Source organism: Borostomias antarcticus (genome assembly GCF_949987555.1).
Source record: "Borostomias antarcticus genome assembly, chromosome: 11".
NCBI classification, from domain to species: domain Eukaryota; kingdom Metazoa; phylum Chordata; class Actinopteri; order Stomiiformes; family Stomiidae; genus Borostomias; species Borostomias antarcticus.
The window spans coordinates 13,531,913-13,559,070 of NC_140244.1; the positions used below are offsets into that span (position 1 = coordinate 13,531,913).

Genomic DNA, 27,158 nt, shown 5'->3' on the forward strand with positions numbered 1-27,158 from the left:
CAGTAGAGGCTGTGTGGTCATGGGAGGCTGGAGCAGTAGAGGCTGTGAGGTCATGGGAGGTTGGAGCAGTAGTGCTGGGAGCTGAAGAGGAGGTTGGATCTGCAGCAGCAGCATCTCTGGTGTCTGAGGACTGGGAGGTTGGATCTAGTGGAACTGCCACTCTGGTAGCTGAAGGCAGGGTGTTTGAGTTTGATGGTGCCATTGGTGCTGTTAAAGGCACAGAGCTCTTTTTCCCCATCAGCAAGAGTTTTCAGTCTGTCAAAGTGGCTTTCAAACTCTTCCAGTTTTCTCTGAGATCCTTGAACCATCACTGTGCCGGTGTTACAGAAATTGATGTTGAATGTTGGTACAGTGTGTGTGTATAGCTGTCGGGTGTATTAGTTGACAGACATTTGAAGGTCATGATGTTGCTCAGGGAGAGTGGAAAGCCAAGCTTCTGGGTGCTCCGTAAAGATCAGCAGGTCCGTTATTACTGCTCTGTCACCTTCCCTTTTAAAGTCTGCTATAAGAGTCTCAGGATGGTCTCTAAGCAGCTTGCTTCTGTATTTCTTTCTCCCTGCTTCACTGGTCATGTCCTTTGGGTAGTCGATCATAAGACTATCTAGATTCCATCCATCTGTTTGTTGTTGTTTTGGGTACATTTTCCCCACTCTCAGGAAAGTTCTGTAGTTAATCCTTCTTATTAATATCCTTCTTATATGCTTATTAATTCTTTTCCTGCTTCCGTGTAGGCACTCTATAGCAGAATAAATTGAGTGTCCCCTCCTAATACATCCATGGTCCCCTCTTGGCATTCCATACTCTTTGGCTGTATCCCTTCTAGCCACGAACCCCCAACAGTGGATATCTGGCCACGACCTCCCAGCGCTGCGTGGTTACGTTACGTAAAATTACGTCATACGTTATCCTGCAAAGCAAAAGTGGCTCGGCTATCAAGTTAGCCAGATAGCTAGCTAGCTGTTTTAGTGTGTCTAATGAGACTAAGAGGGAATTGAGATATAACAAGACAAATAGTGATTAGCAGTAAGTTAGCTATAAAAGTTCAACCGAGCGATTGTTCATCGCTACGCATTGCTATGGCTTTGCAGGGCTCTGAAGAGATAGGTGAGCAAATCGAGGAGCCGGAGGAATTGGACGAGCAAGATGTGAGCATCTCACCGGCCGAGGAAATAACGCTACCTACCGGACCTGGAGCTGAAGATGATTCCTCTGACTCCCTCCTCTTACCATGGGATCGGTTTTCAGCCTGGCTACACTGTATTTGTGTGGTTGGTTTCGATCTTGAACTCGGACAGGCGGTAGAGGTGAGAGCGAAATACTGGACAGAGTTTGCATGCTTTGTTTTGCTTTGGAGCAAGCTACCGTTAGCTGGTGCCAGTTAGCTAGACTAGCACTACAGTTAGCTAGCTAGCTAACATTAGCTAAATATGGTTGATTTTGCTTGCATATAGCATTATGTCGAGTAACAATTTTACCTCTTTAGTAGCTATTCAAGCTACACACACAGATAGCTAACTAAGTATCCGCACCCATTAGTTAGCTAGCTAGCTACGCTGTTTATCCTTTCTTTGAGCACCAAGCTAACATAGTACCTGGCTAATTAAAACGTATATTGTAGGTGATCTACCCGCACCATTCCAAACTTTCAGAGAAAGAGGTAAGACATATACTAGACAAGTTCATGTACATGCCACAAATATGGGACTTGATTAAATGTATGATGTATGCGGCAAAAGCCTAAGCAGCATCTAACCAAGTTACGTCTTCTTTCAGAAAACAAGCATTTGCTACCTGTCATTCCCCGACTCCAATTCAGGTAATGTCACACTGTTCCACATTAAGATAAAATAAGACATACTTTATTAAACCCCAGGGACTGACTCACGCGTTACAGCAGCAGAAGAGGTACTGAATAAAATCAAGAATCAAGAGTCAAGTATTCATAGCATACATAGTGCATACAATACAGCAAAACATAATAATAAATATAACATGCATAGTGCATGCAATACAACAATAACAATAATAAACATAACATACATAATGCATACAATACAGCAATAACAATAAACAAATGAAGCATGCAAATACCTATTGAGCTATACAAGCTAGACTATATAAAGTGACAGATGTGATATAACCATCCAATGGTTATATAACAGTTTTGTGTGGGTCGGTGGATAGATAGAGGTTTCCGTGACTCCCGAGCTGGGTTACTATGGGATGTAATTTATAAAGAAAGACAGATGTCCAGGGTTTCTGTCAGTGGAGGAACAGAGATGTGGCTGGGAGCGGGGAGGTTGCCAGGAGAAGAGGACTCCTGGGGTGTAGTTGATTCGATGTACACAGCGTCCCTGGGAGAACTGACCCTGCCTGTCTGATTAACTCACTTAAATTGAGAGATTGTGAGCACTTATGGAGGTACACCTAATGCCTTCCAAGAGGAATGTAAAGTCTGTTGAACTAGGCCTATATTCTGTACTGATTATGTATGCAGGGAGTTTTCAATAGGAACTAACAGGCATAATATCATCTGAGAAAGCCCCTCCTTACTGAAATGGGAGACAGCAGGGGAGTAGTTAAACCTTAATTCTCCCAGAGTCCCGGGATGCTTATAGCTGAATGCAAAGAGCAGCTGGGTTGATCAGTGAGTTTGTGTGCATGCATGCTTGCATGTCTATTAGACCAATGACAATCAAATCTTGCTCATGTGCCAGACAGATGTATATGGCTTTCTGAAGCGGATAATCAGACTTCCGTCCTTCTGTAAAGGTGCACCATAGAGAAAATGGTAGCCTATATTTATGAATCCTTTATTTAAACAGGGTTTAATCTCTTCTTGAGACCTAGGTCTCGTTTACAAAGACAAGCTGTGAACAAGTGAAGGAATACTCCCTTACTTACCTCCAGGCCATAGTCAAACCCTACCCTACCCTACCTCGGGATGAGGGGTTGCCCTGTCACGAGAAGGCACCTGCGGTCAATTAATACAGTCTTAGCTCTTTTCTCTCCTGGCCCCGCAGTGGTGGAATTAACTACCCACTGACGTCAGGACATCTTTAGGCTCAAAACTCACCTCTTCAAGAAGTACTACCAGGATCCTCCCTCTTTATATTTTGCTGCTCTTGAACTTTGGCTTTTGTACTTTATGCTCTTAGACACTTGTTTAAAAAGGAGATGGACCTGTTCTGGCAAGCAGTAGTACATTGACTACCTATGCAGGTAGGGTTAGGGTTATTGGAGTGGTTATGGAGTTGAGTAGGGCTGAGAGGGACAGTGGTGGAGTTGAGTAGAGGGACAGTGGTGGAGTTGAGTAGGGCTGGGAGGGACAGTGGTGGAGTTGAGTAGAGGGACAGTGGTGGAGTTGAGTAGAGGGACAGTGGTAGAGTTGAGTAGGGCTGGGAGGGACAGTGGTAGAGTTGAGTAGCGGGACAGTGGTGGAGTTGAGTAGGGCTGGGAGGGACAGTGGTGGAGTTGAGTAGGGCTGGGAGGGACAGTGGTGGAGTTGAGTAGAGGGACAGTGGTGGAGTTGAGTAGAGGGACAGTGGTGGAGTTGAGTAGAGGGACAGTGGTGGAGTTGAGTAGGGCTGAGAGGGACAGTGGTGGAGTTGAGTAGGGCTGGGAGGGACAGTGGTGGAGTTGAGTAGGGCTGGGAGGGACAGTGGTGGAGTTGAGTAGGGCTGGGAGGGACAGTGGTGGAGTTGAGTAGGGCTGGGAGGGACAGTGGTGGAGTTGAGTAGGGCTGGGAGGGACAGTGGTGGAGTTGGGTAGGGCTGGGAGGGACAGTGGTGGAGTTGAGTAGGGCTGGGAGGGACAGTGGTGGAGTTGAGTAGAGGGACAGTGGTGAACACGTGCTGTGTTAGAAGTGTCCGGGCTTTGTGGATAGAAAGGCATGCCAAGTTCTCTTGAAAACGGTTAAAAGGAGCCTGTCACTGGTTGGTTGTGCCCTTCATTTAGTTGTCAAATACACAATTCAGAATGTGACACAGCCTATTTATCTGAATAAAACACAAGAGAGCACTAGTTTTCTTTGTAGTGACGTGTGCATCTTGTTTGTGCTATGTTCTAGATTCAGGCCTAGTTTTTTGAGGATGCACAGTAGGATTGGGCCAATATGTCATCGTCCCTCGCCCATGTTAATAGCCAAATACGATGGTTGAGAAAACATTGTTACATCGTGTTAAAATAATGGCAGGGCACTTTTTAAACACTTAAATCCACAAAAGGATTGCGTGGCGTTTGCAGCGGCAAACCCCGTGCAAATGAGACAAAAAAATAGCATCCAATCCACAAAGCACATGCAAAGGGGGGAAAGTATTGCAAACTGCACCGATGAGCAACTAGCTCCATGGCTGCGCCAGGCTCATTTGAATGTATGTAAATTAGGTGATTCCCTTCAAAATTGCCTCAAATAAGCCTTTTCCATTTTTATTAGGCTAACTAATTCCGCGATTCTGTCCGTTGAAATCATAGGGCCCTACTTCAAGCTGTAGGCCTATTTCTGATTGGCAGGTTTAGATTGACTGACAACCTAGAAAGAGCCAATCAGAACCTAGACTTTCCAATGGGACCTGAAACCTAGAGGCCTATAGACCTACCTAAAGATAGAGAATATTATTATGAAATTCCCGGTTCTCATTTTGTAATTAAAAGGTAGCTTTGCCTACCTTAATCAAAAGACAAAAAATACTGTGTAAATACATTTTAATAGGCTTATAAAATAATGAAAATCAGTAGGCTATTTTATAGGATTAGGCTTTTATTTTTATTTTTAAAACCACAATAGGATGATGTCATCGTGATGTTTGGATGTGCACATTGTGATGTTATATTTGAGTACATATCGCCCAACCCTAATGCACAGTTCTGTTGAAGGGCAGAGTTAAGGTCAGTATTCGGGGGAGAAACACATTTAGCTTCATTTATTTCTGTAGTTTTCACTCCAAATGCAAACATCCTTCCACTAGGCTCTTGCCGTGGGTTAGGACAGTCATTGGAAGAGTGTGTCTGGCAGTGCGTACTGTAACATTACTAATGTATGTTGGTGTAGGTTATCTAGTGTTGGGTCCCTAGTTCTTTCACCATCGCCACGGATCACTCTAGACCCCCGTGGCTGATACTGTCACAAGGAGATTGTATTACAACCCCTCCACCCCCCATCCTTGATCCCTGCGCATCTCCCCTGCATAACATGGATGCTGGAGTCAATACGAGTCTGGTCCTGAAAAAGGCTCACTTACATGGAACAAGGTTAGGCTGGTCTATATGAATACAGTGAGCAAAACCTAAACCTGAACTTGAATTGGATTGTGGGATAGTTCAACCTATAGGAGGAAGAAGCCAGTGCGAGGTTTAGCCTGTATTTACAGAGTTCAGAGTTCATCTCCTTGTTGACCTTGGTTAAACCACACCACTGCTTAGGGGTCCGAGCCTGGCTCATCTTAGAGGTTCCTAGATCAGCAGCGTTACACTGGAATAGCACACAGAAGCCTGTACTTATTAATCCTTTATTAAGACGCCCTGTGAACAAGCAAAATAATACAAAAAGCAGGTAGGACATACAATGAATCAAATTAAACCACATTAAAAGGGTTTGGGTTAACAAGAAATCAGTATTATTACTAGTCCTCCTAGGAAACAAGACAGCAGTATTATTACTAATCCTCCTAGGAAACAAGACTGCAGTATTATTACTAGTCCTCCTAGGAAACAACACAGCAGTATTATTACTAGTCCTCCTAGGAAACAAGGCAGCAGTATTATTACTAGTCCTCCTAGGAAACAACACAGCAGTATTATTACTAGTCCTCCTAGGAAACAACACAGCAGTATTATTACTAGTCCTCCTAGGAAACAAGACTGCAGTATTATTACTAGTCCTCCTAGGAAACAACACAGCAGTATTATTACTAGTCCTCCTAGGAAACAAGACTGCAGTATTATTACTAGTCCTCCTAGGAAACAAGACTGAAGTATTATTACTAGTCCTCCTTACCATGGAGGGTAAGGGTTAAGGAGGAGGAGGGTGATGTCATCACTTTTCCCTTTCTGTCACACCCTTCAGATCAGGCACGCACACACACACACACACACACACACACACACACACACACACACACACACACACACACACACACACACACACACACACACACACACACACCTTGCTGTATGACCTGTCATTATGACCGAGCCGCCTGCCTCCAACTTTAATAGGACTGTGTTCAGGTGCCAAGTGGTTTGCCTGATTTTATTTTGCCTGACATGCCTGAGTTGGCAGATACTGATTGGTCCCGTTGCACCTGCCACCTTCAAACCCCACCTCAAGTTTGTTTGAACAATCAGGTGCCAGCGTGAGCGTGTGCCACCCAGAAAGAGGCAGGGCCAGCGGCTTTATCTATGGCTCCTAGTGGCCCTGCCCCTGCTGGGGAATGTAGGAGGGTTTTCCACTGGGTAGTCAGTGGGAAGGAATCTTTGTGTGTGGTGTGTGGTGTGTGTGTGTGTGTGTGTGTGTGTGTGTGTGCGCGCGCGTGCGTGTGTGTGCGCGTGTGTGCGTGTATGTGCGCGCGTGTGCGCGCGCGTGCGCGTCCTGATTCTCAGACCACGAATGTCTTGAACTCTGGCCTGCCTTTCTTCACCCAGGCCTGAGATGTCTGTGTTTAGGCCGGTGTTGAATCTCGTTGTCTTTTCTCTATTGTCCTTGATTAGCTCTGCGTTGTGTTTTTTGTTTCCAATAAAAGAAGGACCCCCAATCTCCAAATATACCACACAGTCCAGTGTCTCCTTTCTCAGGTGTTCCAAATGAATCTCTACAACACGGGATTTGAGTCTCAAGCAAAAGCGGTTTATTCCAGAAGGTATAACATACAGAAGAACATGGCGATGTCTAATGCACAGATGACCTGTCTGGATGCTGGCTGAACCCAAATGAAAGAACATACAACTGAACAGTGGTTTTAACCCCCAGAGAGGAGAGGGAGGGGTGGGTGTCCCACACCCCCCTGCGTCCTTCGAGACAAAGCTGTCTCTCTCTCTTCTCAATCATGCGGCCTTGCAACTAAGATAGGATGAGGCGCCTGACGCCCTCGTATCTAAAGAGTCGGTGTTTGTGCACCACATGAGAGACTGTCACCCTTACCCTAGACAGCTATCAGGTAGGGACATTTCCCTATGCCTAGACCCCCCTTGGGTAGCAGCATGACTCCCCCTGTCGTAACCTCCGTCTCCAGGAACCCTCGGGCAGTCACACAGGAGTCATACACCCACACACACTGGAACCAGCTGACAATGTTAATGATTGACAGTTCTTTCTAGCAGCCAGCTCTAATACATTTTCATCACCGGTATCTATCCATGTCTGAGATGTCTGTGTTTAGGCCGGTATCTATCCATGTCTGAGATGTCTGTGTTTAGGCCGGTATCTATCCATGTCTGAGATGTCTGTGTTTAGGCCGGTATCTATCCATGTCTGAGATGTCTGTGTTTAGGCCGGTATCTATCCATGTCTGAGATGTCTGTGTTAAGGCCTGTGCTAGAGGGAAGCCGTCTCTCCTTAGGAATGTAATGACTGTTAAAAAAAGGTTAAATTACAAGTTTGTGACGCTTCTACACGTGATTTTTGTACCAGTTCCTACCTGCTCCATGTTCTCTCTGTGGTCTGTGTGTTCATCAGAGACAAACATACCTCTCATGTCTTATACACACACACACACACATACTCACGCACACACACACACACACACACACACACACACACACACACAGGCTGCGTTCCAAATCACGTACTTCCATACTATATAGTATGCCAAAAATGTATGTATGTCCCATTACATAGTATGCCACATGTACTGTAGTATGCCAAAAATACCAGCATGAACATCCGGTCGTATTTTCCAGCACACTTTTCTGGCTATTCTGACCCACAATCCTGTGGTCAGTGGAAATGATGTCACATGTCACCAGATACGTTTTGATGAATCCCAGCTGTGGACGAATGTCACTTCATGGACAGAGACGGATGTGGTCAAATCAAGGCACAAGGGTCAGCTGTAGTATATACTGGTAGTAAAAAGTATAAGTATGCGGAACGCAGTGACACACACACACAGCAATGCCGAACATGAGGCCTTGACATTATTGATGCGTTTCGTCTTCCCGTTGACAGGTTGCCTTGGCGACACACAGTTCTGCTTCCGTTTCCGCCAGGCGTCGGCCAGGAAGTCGTCTCTGGGATGTTTCCTGGAGCAGTTTGACAGGGACGCCCCTGTCTGCCTCAAGGTAGGCCTGCCTGTAGGGCTGCTAGACCCCCCTGTCTGCCTCAAGGTAGGCCTGCCTGTAGGGCTGCTAGACCCCCCTGTCTGCCTCAAGGTAGGCCTGCCTGTAGGGCTGCTAGACCCCCCTGTCTGCCTCAAGGTAGGCCGGCCTGTAGGGCTGCTAGACACCCCTGTCTGCCTCAAGGTAGGCCTGCCTGTAGGGCTGCTAGACGCCCCTGTCTGTCTCAAGGTAGGCCTGCCTGTAGGGCTGCTAGACACCCCTGTCTGCCTCAAGGTAGGCCTGCCTGTAGGGCTGCTAGACGCCCCTGTGTGTCTCAAGGTAGGGCAGCCTGCCTGTAGGGCTGCTGATGGCAGGGGGGACAGTTACAATGATACGGCCGGCTGCGTTACAACCTTTATTACATTAGAAGATCCCCTTAATAGATTTACCACCCAGAAATACACACACACACACACCTACAGTATATACTAACACTCAGTCATTCTCACATTGTCATAATGACAGAATCATGGTGATATTGCTCGTGTGTGTGTGTGTACATGTGTTGTGTTTTCGTGCCCCCAGAGGGACCAGGGTCATTACTACGGTTACGTGTACTTCAGGCAGGTGCGGGACAAGTCGCTGAAGAGGGGCTACTTCCAGAAGGTGAGCGTTGCTCTCTCCCACCACGCCCTGCAACAACACACACATTATTCACCTGTTGGGCTATCAGGCCAAATTTAATCACAGATTTGAATGCTACAATTGTTTAACTGGATATTCCCCCCCCCCTGTCTTGTGTTGGTCTGGTTTGATCTGCCTGTCTGTCCGTCTGTCCGTCTGTCCGTCTGTCCGTCTGTCTGTCTGTCTGTCTGCCTGTCTGTCTGTCCGTCTGCCTGTCTGTCTGTCTGTCTGTCTGTCTGTGGTTGTGTCCTGTCCGTCTGCTTGTCTGTCTGTCTGTCCTCTGTCTCTGTCTCTGTCTCTGTCTGTCTGTCTGTCTGTCTGTCTGTCTGTCTGTCTGCCTGTCTGCCTGTCTGCCTGTCTGTGGTTGTGTCCTGTCTGTCTGTGTGTGTGTCTGTCTGTCTGTGTGTGTGTGTGTGTGTCCAGTCCCTGGTTCTGATCAGCAGGCTTCCCTACGTCACCTTCTTTCACTCGCTGCTGAAGCTCGTCGCTCCGGAGTACTTCGCTAAGCAGGAGCCATGCCTGGAGGCGGGTGAGTCTGTGCTCTCTCTGTGTCAGGGGTCAACCCTACTCTGGCATATAGACCGACTGTGTCAAGTCTGCTTGGATGTATAGCTGGCCTAAGGGTTGTGGAGGTGACATTGGGAAGGTTGTGGTTGATCTTCTTCCTGTTGTTTTTCTGGCATCATTATTATCACTTCTTTTGTGTCTGTTCTTGACATTGTCTAATCTAGTGAGGACAGATATTTGGCTGTTTTGACGGAACCCGTGTTTGTGTTGTTTTGTTGATTCTGTATGGGACAGCTTGCAACGACATTGACCGATGGCCGACGCCCAACCCGGGGAAGATCCTGACCCTGCCTACCATGGGCGTGGTCATGAAGGTGTGATTGGCCCCTCCCACTGTATAAAACACCTTGTGTAAAGCACTTCACCATTGTGTACTACCTCGTCCTTTATGTAGCCCTGTTAAGGACCTTAAAATGCAGAATGGAAGTGCAAGCGTATGTATTGTAATTGTTTGGTGACCGATTGTCTGTAGGTTCGGATCCCTACCTGTTATGACAAGCCAGGGACATCTCAGCTGGTGCAGTCCACACAGGTGATCACAACAAAAAGACACTCACTTTACCTCACCATGTTTTCACACAGCAGATTTTCATTACTTTCACTATTTGCTTGTTTACAGAATGATAGCCTTGTGTCTATCGTGCTTCCCACCATCCATGAGGTGGATCTCTTCAGGTGAGCCACTGTCAGCTGCTTGTTCTGACCGCCACCCACACCTCTGTCTGTGGACTTGGACCTGTATGATGTAGTGACAAATAAAGCCTTTGACTCTGGATCTGTCATATCAGGCCCACAATGCTAACCTATACTGTCCTCTGGTGGTTGAAAGTGGAACTGCATTCTCAGTCCAGCAGGATGGGTGGCCCAACCCTTCTCATTTGGTGTTATGTTTATGGACTGGTTACATTCCTTGCTGCCATGGTAACCTCAGTCTCCGGGGAGCTGATGTAGGGCTACTCTTTAGACCTCTGTAACATCTCTCTTCCTCCCTCTCTCTGTCTCCCTCTCACTCTCTCTCTTTGTCCCTCTCACTCTGCCCCCCCCCTCTCTCTCCCCTGGCTCTAGGTGTTTTTACACAGTCTCTTTCTTTCTCTCTCTCTCTCTCTCTCTCTCTCTCTCTCTCTCTCTCTCTCTCTCTCTCTCTCCTCCCCTGGCTCTAGGTGTTTTTACCCAGTCTCCCTCTCTCTCTCCCCTGGCTCTAGGTGTTTTTACAGTCTCTCTCTCTCTTCTCTCTCTCTCTCTCTCTCTCTCTCTCTCTCTCTCTCTCTCTCCCCCCTGGCTCTAGGTGTTTTTACAGTCTCTCTGTCTCTCTCTCTCTCCCCCTGGCTCTAGGTGTTTTTACCCAGTCTTCTTCCACATTCAGATGTTGTGGGAACTGGTGTTGCTAGGGGAGGCGCTTGTTGTCATGGCACCATCACCAGCAGAGTCCTCGGATACAGTGCTGGCATTGGTCAGGTGAGACTGGGAGGGGCTAGGAGAGAAACAGTGCTCTACAGAGCTGAACCCTGACCCTAACTCTGACCTTACATCTGTATTCTAACCCTGACCCTTTGAAACAGCGCTCTATAGAGCTCACCATTCTGCATGTGGATTCTTATGTGCATATACTCAGCAGGATGCAATGTGTCGTACTGTTCAGGGCTCAAGTCCCATGAGTGCTCCTAGTTTGATGAACGTGTATGTATCTTTGTACGATCTCAAAGGGCCTATCTAAAGGTCCACTGCTGACCAATGTCTATAAAACATTATTTGCCTTCTTCTCTGTCTAACATAGTTTTCTGTGTGTGTGTGTGTGTTTTTAGCTGTATCTCCCCCCTACGCTACTGCAGTGATTTCAGGCCCTATTTCACCATCCATGACAGCGAGTTCAAAGAGTACACCACCCGGACACAGGCTCCGTGAGTATCCACTCTGACCTCAGGTCAGCCAGCCAGCTAGTAGTCCATGATTTCCTACATTATACGATGTTTGTTTGGTAGTGAATGGGCAGATGCTTGTTTAGTAGTGACTGGGCAGGTGCTTGGTTAGTAGTGAATGGGCAGGTGGTTGTTTAGTAGTGAATGGGCAGGTGTTTCTTTAGTGGTGAATGGTCAGGTGCTTGTTTAGTAGTGAATGGGCAGGTGCTTGTTTAGTAGTGAATGGGCAGGTGCTTGTTTAGTAGTGAATGGGCAGGTGGTTCACGTTTCTCCACTTTTAGGGTGTGTGCACACTATGGGTATTTTAAAAATACGCTGTGGATTTCAGCATCTTATTTTCCATTCAAAGCGATGGGAAAAGATCAAAATGCGGGCGGATATTGAAATGCGCTGCGCATTTGCGCTGTGCGCTGGCCAGAGCAGATTCCTGAAGTTGAAAATAGTTCAACTTTTTGAGAAATCCACTTGACGTGGAGCGTATTTTTATCAGACGACCAATCATGACGGAGGTGGGATAGCAGGCACGGAGGATATCCTGAACCCATTATCGAGTCCGACCAACTCTCTCCTCTTCAGCCTCTAAATAGTCTACAGCCAGAGCAATCTTTCTACTTTTTGACATGACAGTAAAAGCCAAAAAGTTGAGAAGTGCAAGTAAATAATGTAACGGTTGGTTACAAGATAATGTATCGAACTTGGGTAGAGTCAAGAATGTTGTTATGGAAACGAAATATGCTTCGCGAGAGCTGCATCTTTTTTTCAACACAAAATCCGCTCTGGGTAACTTATCTGCTACATAAAATATCGTCAGTGTGAACACAGCCTTATGTTCACTGCTGGTTCTGGTGGGAGTATTGACTGGCTAAGAGGCTTTAATTTGACCTGGATGTCAGTGTTGCTGTGTGACTCAATAGGATTGTCTTTGATTCCCAGCTCTCCTCCCCGAGGCTTCAGACTCACACCTGATATCAGATACGGCTCCGATACTGGATCTGCTGTCATCCTGTCATCCTCACCCGCCCGGATGTTTACATGCCTGTGGGCGTGTGAGTGATGCTTTGTTAGAGGACAGCGTTTGACTCGCTCATATTCTCTCTCTCTCTCTCTCTCACACACATACAGGCCCTCTGTGATTCTTGGCGTGACGAACCCCTTCTTCGCTAAAACGCTGCAACACTGGCCTCACATCATTCGCATTGGGGACATGAAGCAAGCAGGTAAGCTTATAGCAGCTCATACCGGTTTGACATTACAACTAGAAAGGGCGCTCGGAGAGCACAGACCTCCGTCTATGAGTGCATGTCGTGGCTCTGTGCACGCGCAGGTGTGTGTGAGCAGGATATGTTTGGTATTGCTGCATTATTTAGGTTGAGAACTTCATGCCAGTCCAAACCCTGTGTCTCTCTGACCTTCCCATGTCGAGATATGACTGTTTCAATTCCCCCCATTGACAATGAATGTCCAAAAAATGAATGGAGGTCAATAGCCAGCCCACCCGTGTTTGGGTAGCTCGTGGACCCGCCCCGGGATTTGGATCCGCTCCTAAATGTAACGCTTTCTAAGTTGGCACATGCTACACCCCTCCAACCTTGAGTTTCATGTAAATCGGTCCGGCCAAATTTGCGTAATCCTGCTAACAAATAAACAAATGGACACACTAGGGATGTGCGCAGCGACTATTTTCACTGACGACTAGACGGTGATTTTAGTCTAAAACAGATTCACCACCACTCAGCTGACTACACGACTAGTCTAAAACAGATTCACAACCACTCAGCTGACTACACGACTAGTCTAAAACAGATTCACAACCACTCAGCTGACTACACGACTAGTTTAAAACAGATTCACAACCACTCAGCTGACTGTATGACTAGTCTAAAACAGATTCAGACACTCAGCTGACTATACGACTAGTCTAAAACAGATTCACCACCACTCAGCTGACTACACGACTAGTCTAAATAGAATGCAAGTGCAAGTCAAAAATTCAATACAATAAACAAACACACCACCACTAAGGATGTATGGCCTAACAAGCCTCAAAAGCCAATGAAAACAAGTGAGTCTTCAACTGTGACTTGAAAACCTCTAGGGTCTAGGCAGACCTAATGTCCAAGATGTCCAAGATGATGGCCCAAATGTAAGCTGTGATAAATGTAGCTGTGATTGTCCTTCAAATAAAAATATAAATCACTTTGGAGTAAGTGTGTGCTAAGTTGATGAAATTTAGAGAAGTATCAGACAACACCAAAATAATAAAGCTGAAAAAATTCAACATGGGCCTGAGGGGGTTAAAGGACTGGCTCATTTGCACATTCTTGACCCTCCCACACACACGCACACGCACACACACACACACACACACACACACACACACACACACACACACACACACACACACACACACACACACACACACAGTTGGGCCTGAAGTACCCAGCCCAGTGATTCTCTTCATCCCCTCCCACTCTTCCTTGGTGCTGTTCAGCTGGAGTTTGCTCTCCTCCCTCTCTCTCTAGCTCTTTTTGGCTCTCTGCAGCTCCCTCTTCAGTTCCTTCTGGACTGACCTGGCCTCCTCTCTGTCCTTAGCCATAAAGGCCCTCTTTTTGTGCGTGGCTGTAAGCCAGCCCACCTAGGATAGCGTTTGTCCGGTTATCCGCTTTTTTTCTTCGTCTTTCTCAGATTATTTGTTGCTACTTTCCTACGTTTTCCATTGTTTCAGCACTAGTGCTCACTAATCACTTCACTTCAGTCACTAATGCTCTTATTTCTTTTTGGTTTGCTTTTTTGGTAACACTTTACAATAAGGGTACATTAATAAGCATTAGTTAATGCATTATTAAGCATTAAAGGACAATGCTCGTTTTTGACAACCTGGACCTTATTTACGGCATATTATAAGACGTTTCACTCACCGAGATCACTTTGGTGTAATTCGGAGGCCTGTAGAAGAAATTTTAAATCCAACGCGAGCCAAGTATATCCATGTAATGGCGGCGGACGGGGCACTGAGAATGCAGCTTCTAAAAATCTATTTTCTGCTGCGAAACGGTTGTTTTCATCAATCTGTCTTTATGAATCGCTAGTTGTGCTTACATAGAGCGTAGGCCTGTTGTGGTTTTTCACATGCCTCTGTAATATGATCTTTACAAACGTCTTTAGAAACGAAATAGCTTCTTCACTTGCTCCAGCACGCATGCGCACAGCGTGCTGGAGTAACGCTTGCGCGCTGTGCGCATGCGTGCTGGAGCAAGTGAGGAAGCGATTTCGTTTCTAAAGACGTTTGTAAAGATCATATTACAGAGGCATGATTGATGAAAAGAACCGTTTCGCGGCAGAAAATAGATTTTTAGAAGCTGCATTCTCAGTGCCCCGTCCGCCGCCATTACATGGATATACTTGGCTCGCGCTAGATTTTAAATTTCTTCTACAGGCCTCCGAATTACACCAAAGTTATCTCGGTGAGTGAAACGTCTTATAATATGCCGTAAATAAGGTCCAGGTTGTCAAAAACGAGCATTGTCCTTTAAATAACAGTTAATTACTTAAGCTAATTTCTCTATTAACCATTTACTAATGATATTTATGTTAACTAAGGTTAACTCACCTAACCCTAACCCTAACCTTAACTAAGGTATTAATTAACATTAGTAACCTAACCTAACCCTAAATAAGCATTAGTTAACTAATGTTTTTTGTGACCCTTATTGTACAGTGTGACTGCTTTTTTTGTATCACTGTGTATCGCCTAAACACAAAAAGTGGGGATGAGGGAGGCTGTGGAGAACCTCCAGGTCTGTTTCCAGACCACAGACTGGGACTTGTTCACGGAGGACTATGGGGAGGACGTGGACGGTCTCTGCTGCACTACACACTGTCAGGTTCTGTAAGGACTGCATCATGCCCATCAAACAGGTACGCTGTTTCCCCAATAACAAACTGTGGATCAGGAAGGACATTAAAGCCTTACTCAACAGAAAGAAGAGGGCCTTTATGGCAGAAGACAGGGAGGAGGCCAGGTCAGTCCAGAAGGAGCTGAAGAGTGAGTTGAGAAAGGCTAAGAACAGCTACAGGGAGAGAGGCTGGAGGGTCAGCTGGAGCAAAACAGCTCCAAGGAGGTATGGGATGGAATGAATCACTGGTCAGAGTGTCTCAGGCCCAGCTGTAGGGGGAGGTCAAGAACACGCTAATGAGCTGATTCAGCTCTTAAATTGGTTTGACCTGGCTATCACCCCCCACCCACACCCACCCCTATGAGCTCAAATGGCAGCCCAACGCCCCCTCCACAGCCCGCCTCCAACCCCCCCACCCCCACCATCCATGCATCAAAGAGCCAGGTTAGGAGAGAGCTTAGGCCTGGCTCACACAGCAACGTTTCCAGAACGTTCGGTTCTCGTTTGCACCTCGCAATTACACGGCAACGGCGTTAGAGTTTTGAAAACCTGTGAAATTTCGAGAACCCTGCGAACAGTGTTTTCATTCTCATTTTCCTGGATTCCGTTGTCGTGTAAACAAGCAAAAGTGATCTCGTTTTGATAACGATGAAGGACGTTCGGCTATTGTACAGTTAAATTATAACATCATTTTAAAGCCCAGAATGTGATTGTAGGATTCAATGTGATTACTTAGTCGAAATAGGCTACTCTTGTCCAACCAAGATTCTATATAGATCTAGCCTATTAGTCGAGCAATAAAGCTTGTTAGACAAAAATAGGCTATAGGCTTTATTACATTAATAAAAAAGACTACAAGTTTCCTAATGATATGATTGGCCCCGCCCAGCAACCGCTGCCGGAGGGTATATTTTCGGTTGTGTGTTATTTCGTTTGTTCGGTCGGTCACATAGCAGGATTATACAAAAACTACCAGAGCGATTTTCATTAAACGCGGTGGAGGGGTGTAGCATGGGCCAAGTTGGAACACATTACATTTTGGTGCTGATCAGAATCACTGGGCAGATACAGGAATGAGAAGAAAAGAAGATTTCCTATACCGCTGGTGGCTGAGCGGTAATATATCAGTCTAGCAATGTGTCGGCCCGGGTTCGATTCCCGGGTTCGGCTTTTGATATCAACTTTGTTTTTTGTTGCTGTTTACGCCCAACATTGTCTTATGTTTCTATGCATGTAAAACAAAATCATATCTGACTCATGAAAAACAAATCAGATAAACACTGTATTAGGAAATGTTACATTTTCTTAGCCTGGATCCTGTGGTATAAGCCTACATATAAATCATAAGCTACCTGCACATCTGGGCTTAAGTTTTGCCCCTTGAGTGTCAGGTTTCATTAACTACCAGAGCGATTGGAACATCCCACAAACAATTTTCTACTAAATGCACTCTGATATCATATGAAAAAAGACAGAGACAGTCAAACCGTGCTGCTTTCTTATCTATTAATTTTTTATCAACTTACACATTCTTGTGCGGGTGCTCTGAGAACACTTTCTAGTCTTTACTTCTTCTGCTAGGCGTACCCATAGCCTGGTGGCCGAGCGGTTAAGGCGTTAGTCTCATGAATGTCCTGATGGACCGCGGCCTCTTGCCGGAGGGGACTGGGATCTAGCCTGCTTTCAAAGAGATTGTGACCGGAGTGGGAGCGGTCCAGCATGCCTGACCTCCCCAGTACCCCCACCCTCCCTGGTTCATTTACACAATCCCACACAAATATGTGCACCAATGTGTGTGTGTTCGCTTTGTCTCTAGGGGAGATGGCCAAACAGATGAAGGTGAAGAAACTGAAGAATCTGAAGACCCTGGACTCTAAACCAGGTGAAAGATGGCAGAGGGCTTCAGCCACGTCTAATGATACTCATGGTCTACCTCTCTGTCTTTGTTTCTATCTCTTTCTGTCCTCAGGTGTGGTTCTCGCTGACTGTAAGAGTGTTATTATTGTAACGTTTCAGGTGTGTACAGCGCATACAAGCCCTTCCTCAATAAAGATGAGGACATCATCAAGCAGTTACAGAAGGTAAAGTCTGCTCTTTGAGCTCTGCTGCAGCTTCAGCTCTGTCATTCATTCATGGTAACAGTAAGCAGTCTTTTACCACTGTGACAAAAGTTCTCAGCAAACAAAAAGTTCAGTATGAAAAAGAAAAATCAGTATGTTTTCAATCTTGCAAAACGATCTGTTTGTTTATTTATGGAAACTTCAGGGAATTCAGCAGAAGCGTCCCTCGGCGGCCCAGAATGCCATTCTCCGGCGCTACTTCCTGGAGCTGACGCAGAGTTTCATCATTCCACTGGTGACCATGTTATACATTTATGTTTCATGTGTGTGTTGTGTACAACACCAAGGCATGTTGCCAGTTTCCTGTTGCTAGTCAGTGAAGGTGATTGTGCTTCACATTCTCCATTCTCGTCTGGACAGGAGCGCTACGTGGCTAGCCTGATGCCCCTACAGAAGAGCATCTCTCCCTGGAAGGTGAGCAGGAAGTGGTATGGGTCACATCTGCGTGGTTCTGCTGTATGCTAGTGTGTGTTAGGTGTGTATGTTCATGAGTGTGTATCACACACCTCCCGTCGTGTCTGACCTGTGTGTGTCTTCCCCTAGAGCCCTCCCCAGCTGCGTCCGTTCAGTCAGGAGGAGTTTATGAAGACTCTGGAGAAGGCGGGTCCTCAGCTCACCTCGCGCCTTAAAGGAGACTGGATCGGCCTCTACAAGTAGGAACACCAACTGGTTTATTTCGTTCAGAAGAAGAAACTGTTGTGGGTCCTCCTTACATGCTGCCAAAGTGGCACAATCGTTACTGCAGCAGACTTGTAACATGGTTCGCAGTTTCAACTCCCTGTCCTACCATTTGATCAAATAAAATAAAATAAAAATGTATTTATAGAGCACGTTTAAAACGACAGCAGTCGACCAAAGTGCTGTACAAAGGTGGGTCTTGGGTAAAAACATTTCTCAACAAAACAATACAGACATTGAACATGAACAAGGCTTGGGCACAGACTGGTTTAAACACCAGGGAGGAAAGGTGGGTCTTTAGGGAGGATTTAAAAAAACTCAAGGGTCTTGGAGGATCTAACATGGAGGGGCAGGTTGTTCCATAGCCTGGGGGCAGCTGCCGCAAAGACCATGTCGCCTCTAGACTTAAGTCTAGTTTTAGGCACCTCCAACAGCAGTTGGTCAGCAGACCTGAAGGCTCTGGCTGGGGTGTGGAGATGCAGAAGCTGGGAGAGGTACAGAGGGGCCAGGCTGTTAAGGGCTTTAAAAACCATTAGCAAGAGTTTTAAATCGATGTGAAAGCGGACCGGGAGCCAGTAGAGTGGGCCAGGACTGGCGTGATGTGGTCACACTTTTTCTTGCCTGTGAGGAGGCGAGCGGCAGCATGCTGGGCAAGCTGCAGGCGGCTGAGGGAAGACTGATCCATGCCAACATACAGGATGTTACAGTAGTTGAGTCTAGATGAAGGCATGGATCACCCTCTCTAGGTCAGTAGCAGAGAGGTAGGGCTTTGTCTTAGCTAGGAGACACAGTTGAAAAAAGCTTGTCTTTACTACAGCACTGATCTGTTTATCAAAATAAAATCACTGTCAAAAACCACCCCAAGATTCTTCACAGATGAGCGAATGTTGGAGCTCAAGGGGCCCAGGGCATCGACAGAGCAGTCTGAGGGAGTGTGTCGTCCAGAAAGGATGATCTCGGTCTTTCAATGCTAGAATTAACGTAAGACTGTTACAGACGACCAGAAGAGAGGATTAAACCCCCCCGGCGATAAAAATTAATGATCAGAGAGGGGGAGATCAAGAGCAGAGACATGGAAACCCCCTCCATCCCTACCAGCAAATCGAACTTTGATTACATCCAATGTTCATTGGAGTGATCAGGTCATCCACAGACGGACCTCCATCTTTGTCTCCAGTTATCCCGGTCCTCCACACACCTGGCCATCTCATCAGTGGTCTCCACTACCACATCCATCTTGATTATGTCCATTCATGTTTTAGTAGGACGTCCTTGTGACTTGCGTCCGTGCCATGGAGATGGCTCCCCTAACACTAGCTTGCTGGTCGGAAGCTCACGGTGTGTGTAGCAGTGCCCAGCCAGCCTCATTCTCCTTGCTGCTGTCTTCCCACTCACCCTTGACCTCTCTCCGTACAGATCTTCAGTACTGATGTGCGCGTTATGACTTTTGTCCAGTGCTGCACATTCAGTTCCTGTGTCGTTGTGTCTACCTGCAGACAGTTCCTCAAGTCCCCCAACTTTGACGGATGGTTCCGGAACCGGAGGAAAGAGATGATGCAGAAACTAGAAGCCCTTCACCTGGAGGCACTCTGTGATGAGGTCAGCAGGACTGAATCTCTCTCTCTCTCTCTCTCTCTCTCTCTCTCTCTCTATCTCTCTCTCTCAAATTAATTTCTCTCTCTCCCTCAGGACCTGCAGATGCGCATCCAGAAACACACCGAGGTTGAGACTGTGGACCTGGTGCTGAAGCTCAAGGACAAACTGGTCAGTACTCTTTGTAGGCTCTGCTGCATTCTTTGCACAACCGTTTGCCATAATGTCTGATTTTACCCTGTTCTGTTCATTTCAATAGTAGTAGTATTAATATAGTATTAATAGTACTGTAGTGGGGTGTAATGTAGAGGTAGTAGGTGTATTTTTTTTAAAGAAAATTATTTTTTTATTAAACCTTTATTTTACCAGGGAAGTCCTATTGAGACAGAGGTCTCTTTTACAAAGGTATGTAATGCAGAGGTAGTAGAGTCCTTCCTCACCGTCCTCCTGTTCGTCTCCCTCCCTCGCAGACCCAGGCGGAGAGGGAGCAGCTGCCGCTGCAGCCGGGGACGCTGGCCAAACTCCAGGCCCACATCCAGGCTGTGATCCTGGCCTTGCCAGAGGACCTGCAGGGCATCCTCCACAAGCCCGCCACACCCTGACCAGACAGCTCCCTGACCAGACAGCTCCCTGACCAGACAGCTCGCCAACACACCGGGGGTGCTTCGGCCCAACCGCTACCCTGGTCCGGCTGAACTGAACTGAATTTTAAACTAGACGTGTTTTTAAAGTGCACTTGGACCCTTTAGATATGCGTGCTCACACCGTGTGCAATGCTGGCATTGCTGTAACAAAAAAACAAAACCTAACGAATATGCAAACGGTCATCCAGTAGAGGAGGGAAGAGGTGCATTATCCTGTGAAGAAGGGCTGTTTGACCACACACACACACACACACACACACACACACACACACACACACACACACACTCCCAGCATTAACAACACCAGCCTGCCTGAAGCTCACACACACTCACGGTGCTGGTATCTCTGGGTGCTCATGGTGCTGGTGTCCCTCAGGGCTCTGGGTGGTGCTGGCCTGAGTCGGGATTTTCAAAGGGAATCGTTGAGAGATTCATGACTTAACAGTGTACACCAACACAAATCCTATCAGTCTTGGTGGCAATCTCTCCCACAGATGCAATACAAATGACAGTGAACTTAAGGGGCATAGTTGCATGGTTTGGTTGTCCCAAAATTTTAGAGAGTTTTTGTTGAAGTTATCCCAAGTTGCAGTGCTATTGTTTCCCTTGGGAAGAGGCTGTCTGTGCTCAAGGTATTAAGTGGGAAGGAGAGAGGATGAAAAGATTCAGATTCCATGTTTGGCTCGGAGCAGCGCTGCTGTGTCCTCATAGCTCAAGTCTACTGTTAAACATTAACATGAAGTCTACTGTTCACAAGAATTTCTGACCAATTTCTATTGATATGGACCGTTTTCCATGATATGCCTACCCAGGCCCAGTCATTCTTGAGTTTATGGTTTTCACAAGGCTAGGTGTCCGCCCACAATGTCATTTGTGATTCATGGTTTTAAAATGGTAATTCTGCTGATCAATCATTAACATAATTAGCTCTGTACTTAATAACATTGTGCCTTCTATCTGACCCGTATCTACCCAAGGTGTTTTAGATTTGTAGTTTTATTTTAGATGTTTTGGTCTTGTAGTTGTTCATGTACTGTATTAGTCCTCAGCCATGAAGAACATAGTGAGCCGATCGGTCGTCTGGCCTGTCTGTTCCTCGGTTTCCAACGGAGAAAAAGTCTGTCCTACAGAAAATTACAACTAAGCACGTGTTGGGCACAGAGCTTTAGCAAAACGACATGTACAGGATTTTCTGAACCAGTGTGTAGAAATACAATTGTTACGCTGATCTTTATTGGCGTTTATGAAAACATGTTCTTGTCTTTATCAGTTGATATTATGCAGGTGCCTTAGTGGGAAAGATGGTGAGGGGAACCAGAGAAGCAAACCAAAGACATTTTGTTTTAGGTTACTTTGAATATCAGCACAATATAACTGATAATCTGGTGGTGGTTTGGAACTAGGCTCCCATAATGAGGTTGTCCTTCCTGAGATGTGTTATGTGATCGAATGTTGCTCTTGGGTCACGAGGCTCTCTTGGTCTAATGGTACACATTTGGCTTTGGTGAACTAGAGACGGGTTCGAACTCCGCTGGATACATTAATAACATCATCCGTACGTAAATGTTGCTGTCCTCCTGCGATAACATTGACTCAAATTCTCCTGTAGAATCTGTAGGAAGCACCATGTAACACAATAATTTCATTGGTGATCACCTTTTGAGGAAAAATAATGGTTGTAAAAACCTGTGCTGTGACTATTGGTTGTTGGGCAACCATGTAAGTTTTATATTTTGAAAATACTTATTTTAACAAGTTAGAGTTTTGTATAGAGGGCTATTCTCATATTACACTCATCTAATAATGACATTTTGTACATAAAGTTGTAAAAATGAAATGGATTTAACACATATATGAATCTTGTCTTACTAAATACAGATGTATTGCTAATATGGGGTATTTTTTGTATGTACAGTTATACCTTGAATGGGCTTTCAATCTGTTGAAGAACGAGAATAACAATGTTAACTAAAGCACATGATATTGTTGCATATTGCTTTGATCTTAGTGTTAAGATGTTTGCTCATACCTGTTCCTTTCTATTGAAGCCATAACCACTAAATGTACCACTTTCTGAACTAGGACTCACAAAACAATGGCTTTCAATGAGAGGATGTATGTGAATAAATAGACCTTGATCTCATCTGCATTTGCCTGGTTCATTTTTCACTATCACTTTTAAATGATCATTTGAATGGCCTGACTACACCAAAGTAGCCTTCTAAAATGTTTTATTCATGAGATTCATAACTATACTTACATTTATTATAGCCTATATTTCATAACTATGCTTATGTTTATATTGTTATTTTAGCAGATAATATCACCTATAATGTGTGTGTGTATATATATATACTGTATATGTATTCCTCTACATTCCTGAGTTGGCCGAGACATGTCTTAAGATCTTGCTTAAAAGTTCCCATAGTTTCGGCCATCCTTAGGTTTTCTGGCAGGGTATTCCAGAGGCTGGGGGCGTAGAAACTGAAGGTTTCCTCCCCACGTCTCGTGGTCCTGGCTCCAGGAACCGTTAAAAGTTTTGTGCCAGAGGATCTCAGGGACCTACTTGATGTATAACGTAAAAGCATGCCAGATATGTATTCAGGTGCATGACGATGTGCTTTATAAACTAATAGAATCTTAAAATCTATTCTAAAACTGACTGGTAACCATTGTAGTGATTGTAAGACTGGTGTGATGTGTGCCCTCCTTCTGGTCTTAGTGAGGACATCTGCTGCAGCATTTTGTATAATCTGAAGTTGACTAATAGCTTTCTTTGATAGACCAGATAGGAGTGTTCCAGTAATTCAACCTGCTTCTGATAAAAGTATGCATTCATTTTTCAGTGCCGGCCTGGGAGAGAAGGTTTCACCTAATGTTTCTCAGGTGATAAAAAGATGTCCTTGTGACATTCTTAATATGGGCCTCAAAATTAAGATCAGAATCGAACATGTCACCTAGGTTTCTGACTTAATATTTGATGTTCAGTGTCTGTGTTTTTAAGTGCCCAGATAGTCTCTGCCTTTCAACTTTATCACCAATGATCAGCACATTTGTTTTGTCCTGGTTTAGCTGAAGGAGGTTCTGTGATATCCATGCATTTAAAGTGAGAGAAATAATTATTTGATTTGGTATGTTTGTCCTCTGACAAAGACATTATCAGTCTATAATTGTAATGGTAGGTTTATTTTAACAGTGAGAGACAGAATAACAACAACAAAATACAGAAAAACACATTTAAAAAATGTTATAAATTGATTTGCATTTGATCGAGTGAAATAAGTATTTGATCCCCTATCAGCCAGCAAGATTTCTGGCTCCCACAGACTGGTTATGTCCATGAGGCACACAAATAGTCCTCTCCCTTTAAGAGAGTGCTCCTAATCTCAGCTCGTTACCTGTATAAAAGACGCCTGTCCACAGAAGCAATCAATCAATCAGATTCCAGACTCTCCACCCTGGCCAAGACCAAAGAGCTGTCCAAGGACATCAGGGACAAGATTATAGACTTGCACAACGCTGGAATGGGCTACAAGACCATTGCCAAGCAGCTTGGTGAGAAGATGACAGTTGGTGCGATTATTCGCAAATGGAAGAAGCACAAAATAACTGTCAATCTCCCTTGGTCTGGGGCTCCACGCAAGATCTCACCTTGTGGATTTTCAATGATCATGAGAACGGTGAGGAATCAGCCCAGAACTACACGGGAGGATCTTGTCAATGATCCCAAGGCAGCTGGGACCACAGTCACCAAGAAAACAATTGGTAACACACTACGCTGTAATGGACTGAAATCCTGCAGCGCCCGCAAGGTCTCCCTGCTCAAGAAAGCACATGTACAGGCCCGTCTGAAGTTTGCCAATGAACATCTCAATGATTCAGAGGAGGACTGGGTTAAAGTGTTGTGGTCAGATGAGAAAAAATCGAGCTCTTTGGCATCAACTTAACTCGCCGTGTTTGGAGGAGGAGGAATGCTGACTATGACCCCAAGAACACCATCCCCACCGTCAAACATGGAGGTGGAAACATTATGCTTTGGGGGTGTTTTTCTGCTAAGGGGACAGGACAACTTCACCGCATTAAAGGGAAGATGATTGGGGCCATGTACCGTCAAATCTTGGGTGAGAACCTCCTTCCCTCAGCCAGGACACTGAAAATGGGTTGTGGATGGGTATTCCATTTTTTTGTTATTCTGTGTCTCACTGTTAAATAAACCTACCATTAAAATTATATATATATATATTTCCCTCACTGTATATCAACAATGCATTCTACCTGGTGGTCAACTGAACTGTAGTCATCGGGTAATATAGAGCTGAGTGTCATCTGCATAGCTATGGTAGCAAATATTGTGCCTCCTACTTACATCACGTATGGGTAGCGTATACAGACTGAAGAGTAAAGGCCCTAGAATGGATCCTTGTGGGACCCCACATGTCATTGAAGTGTTTTTGAGTGGTAATCACCAAGGGAGACAAACTCTTGGCCAATTAGGTATCTCCTGAACCAGTCAAGGACTGGACCAGAGAGGCCGACCCAGTTCTCAAGTCTTCCAACAAGGATGTCATGATCTACAGTGTCAAAAGCTGCGCTCAGGTCCAGAAGGACAAGGACAGAGCGCTTTTTGGTCTCATCGTTAATTCTGAGGTTGTTTACAGCTTCAACCAGTGCTGTCTCCGTACTATGATGGGAAAAAGCCTGTACCGAGGGAGCAGTTAATGACAGCTAAGGTGTCCTCAGACAGAGTTGGCTGGCATAGGATCAAGAGGGCATGTAGATGACTTAGGTTTTGACACCACTTTGCCCAGTGTATGTGTCGACCGGTGCAAACAAGCTCATATCACTGCTCTGTGGTGGAGGAGGGTCAGCAAGCAGAACATTGGGTCTTAACTGTGTGATATTCATCCTAATGTCAGTATATTATCTCTAAAATATGCTACAAATTCCTCACACTTGGAAATAGACAGCATGTTGACAGGTGTGTGGGGGGCGGGATTTATCAGGCGGTCAATTGTTGAGAAAAGCTCCCTGGAATTATGATTTCTGGAGATCAATTTCGAGAAGCAATCTCTCCTAGAATTCTTTATTGACTTATTATCCTGGTAAACCTGTAGCTTTGTCTTCCTCCATGTGCGCTCAGCTTTTCTGCATGTTCTCTTGAGTTGATTTATCTCCTCATTTCTCCATGGAGCTTTATGTTTGTCAAGAGCAGCACTCAATTTGGTATTAAAAGTGGCCACTAGATCATTAACATGTGAAAACCCAACTTCCAGGGTTGTTACACTATTTGTGTTCATCAGTATTTCAAAATTATCGACTGCTACGGAGTTCAAAAAGTGTTTCTTAACAAAGCATTGTGCTAATCTCAGCTTTGGGTAACAGTGCTGTGAAGAAAATACAAAAGGGTCAGAAACTGCAAGGTCACTGATAGTAGACACCACAGTCGTAAGACCCTTTATGATCACAAGGTCAAGGGTGTGACCTCAGTTGTGAGTGGGTCCAGTTACTTGTTGAGTAAAATCCATGGAATTCAAAAGGTTGATAAAGTCTCTGGTCTTTGAGTCACCCACATTATCAACATGCAGATTCAAATTGCCTGTGATAATGTTATCATAGTTTGTGTGGATAATGGACAAGAGTTCAGAGAAATCTGCTAAGAAGGTTGGACATTGCTTGGGTGGCCAAGCAATACACAGTTCTATCAGAACTGGAGGCTTGCACTTCTTAATTACAGCATGGTATTCAAAAGAGGTAAAATCATCAAAGGAAATGCTCCTGCAGCTCAGAGCATCTGTAGCTATGGTGGCCGTCCCTCCTCCTTTTTTCCACTTCTAGTAGATTGAAAGAAACTATAGTTGGAGGAGAGGCTTCAATAAGGGCTACTGACCCATTTACATTCAGCCAAGTTTCAGTTAAAAACATGCAGTCTAATTTATGTTCACATATATAGTTAATGAGAAACATTTTGCCAGCTAGGGACCAGGGCTGAATTTCCCAGAGGCATCGTAGCGCTACGTTCATCGTAGCACTATGATGAACGCCATAGCTTACGATGAACGTAGCGCTACGATGCCTCTGGGAAACTCAGCCCTGATATTTAGCATTGCCGAGTTACATCTTGTTAAGAGGCACAGATATCAAATTGTCTGTGCATACTCCATTCGGTCTGTGACTGATTCTTTGGGATCTTGAAAGAGAAATGTATTGTGCAATCGCGTTTATTCACCTACCACTACAAACACTAGGATACTAAAAACTCAGATCAGAGGTAGTTACTATGTTGAAAATCCCGCCAGATCCATTTGTGAGCACTGGGTCAACAGGATCAGGGCCTAGAGGAGATGGATCGGTAGAACTTTCAACATGATGTCAGCGCCTGACGGAAGAAGCCATGTTCTCAGAGAGCAGCCTCCTTTGGTTTGGGTGGAGACCATCACGTTTCAATAGTCTAGGCCTGTCCCAGAACAGGTCGAAGTTGGAGATAAAGGGGACTCTAAAGCCGCATTTACACTGCCTGTTTGAAGTGACCCAATTCCTTTTTTTGCTTACATGTGGCACATATCAGATATGTACGGAAGAGCATTAGGGCCAACAACTGAGTTTATTATTTTTTTAAGCTTCTAAGTTTAAAGTCAGAACTTCTGAGAAAAAAGTCAGAAATAACTTCTGAGATTAAAGTCAGAATTTCTGAGAAAAAAACTCAGAATTTCTGACTTTAAAGCATTAGCACAGCTATGTAAAAGGTTGAGGGAGGTGGTGAGATGGTGAAACTACAATTTCTATGACAGTGGAAACACGCATAGCTGG

The 27,158-nt window shown here is 45.3% G+C and overlaps 1 protein-coding gene across 2 annotated transcripts; it reads left to right on the forward strand.

The window, feature by feature from the left end:
• The first annotated feature begins 1,023 nt into the window (after window positions 1–1,023).
• dennd6a (DENN/MADD domain containing 6A) lies at window positions 1,024–22,439 on the forward strand. Of its 2 annotated transcripts, none has more exons than XM_084445612.1 (20): window positions 1,024–1,304; window positions 1,619–1,657; window positions 1,774–1,816; window positions 8,165–8,277; window positions 8,839–8,919; window positions 9,361–9,543; window positions 9,678–9,818; window positions 9,977–10,036; window positions 10,124–10,179; window positions 10,837–10,959; window positions 11,307–11,402; window positions 12,543–12,637; window positions 17,133–17,198; window positions 17,333–17,397; window positions 17,582–17,671; window positions 17,797–17,850; window positions 17,980–18,089; window positions 19,611–19,713; window positions 19,804–19,878; window positions 20,178–22,439. In XM_084445612.1, the coding sequence occupies exons 1-20, from the start codon at window positions 1,077–1,079 to the stop codon at window positions 20,307–20,309; spliced, it is 1,953 nt and encodes a 650-aa protein (XP_084301738.1). In that variant the 5' UTR covers window positions 1,024–1,076; the 3' UTR covers window positions 20,310–22,439. The 2 variants fall into 2 exon arrangements, with proteins under 2 accessions (XP_084301738.1, XP_084301737.1); XM_084445611.1 differs by having other exon boundaries at window positions 9,361–9,466; window positions 9,739–9,818.
• The last annotated feature ends 4,719 nt before the right edge of the window (window positions 22,440–27,158 follow it).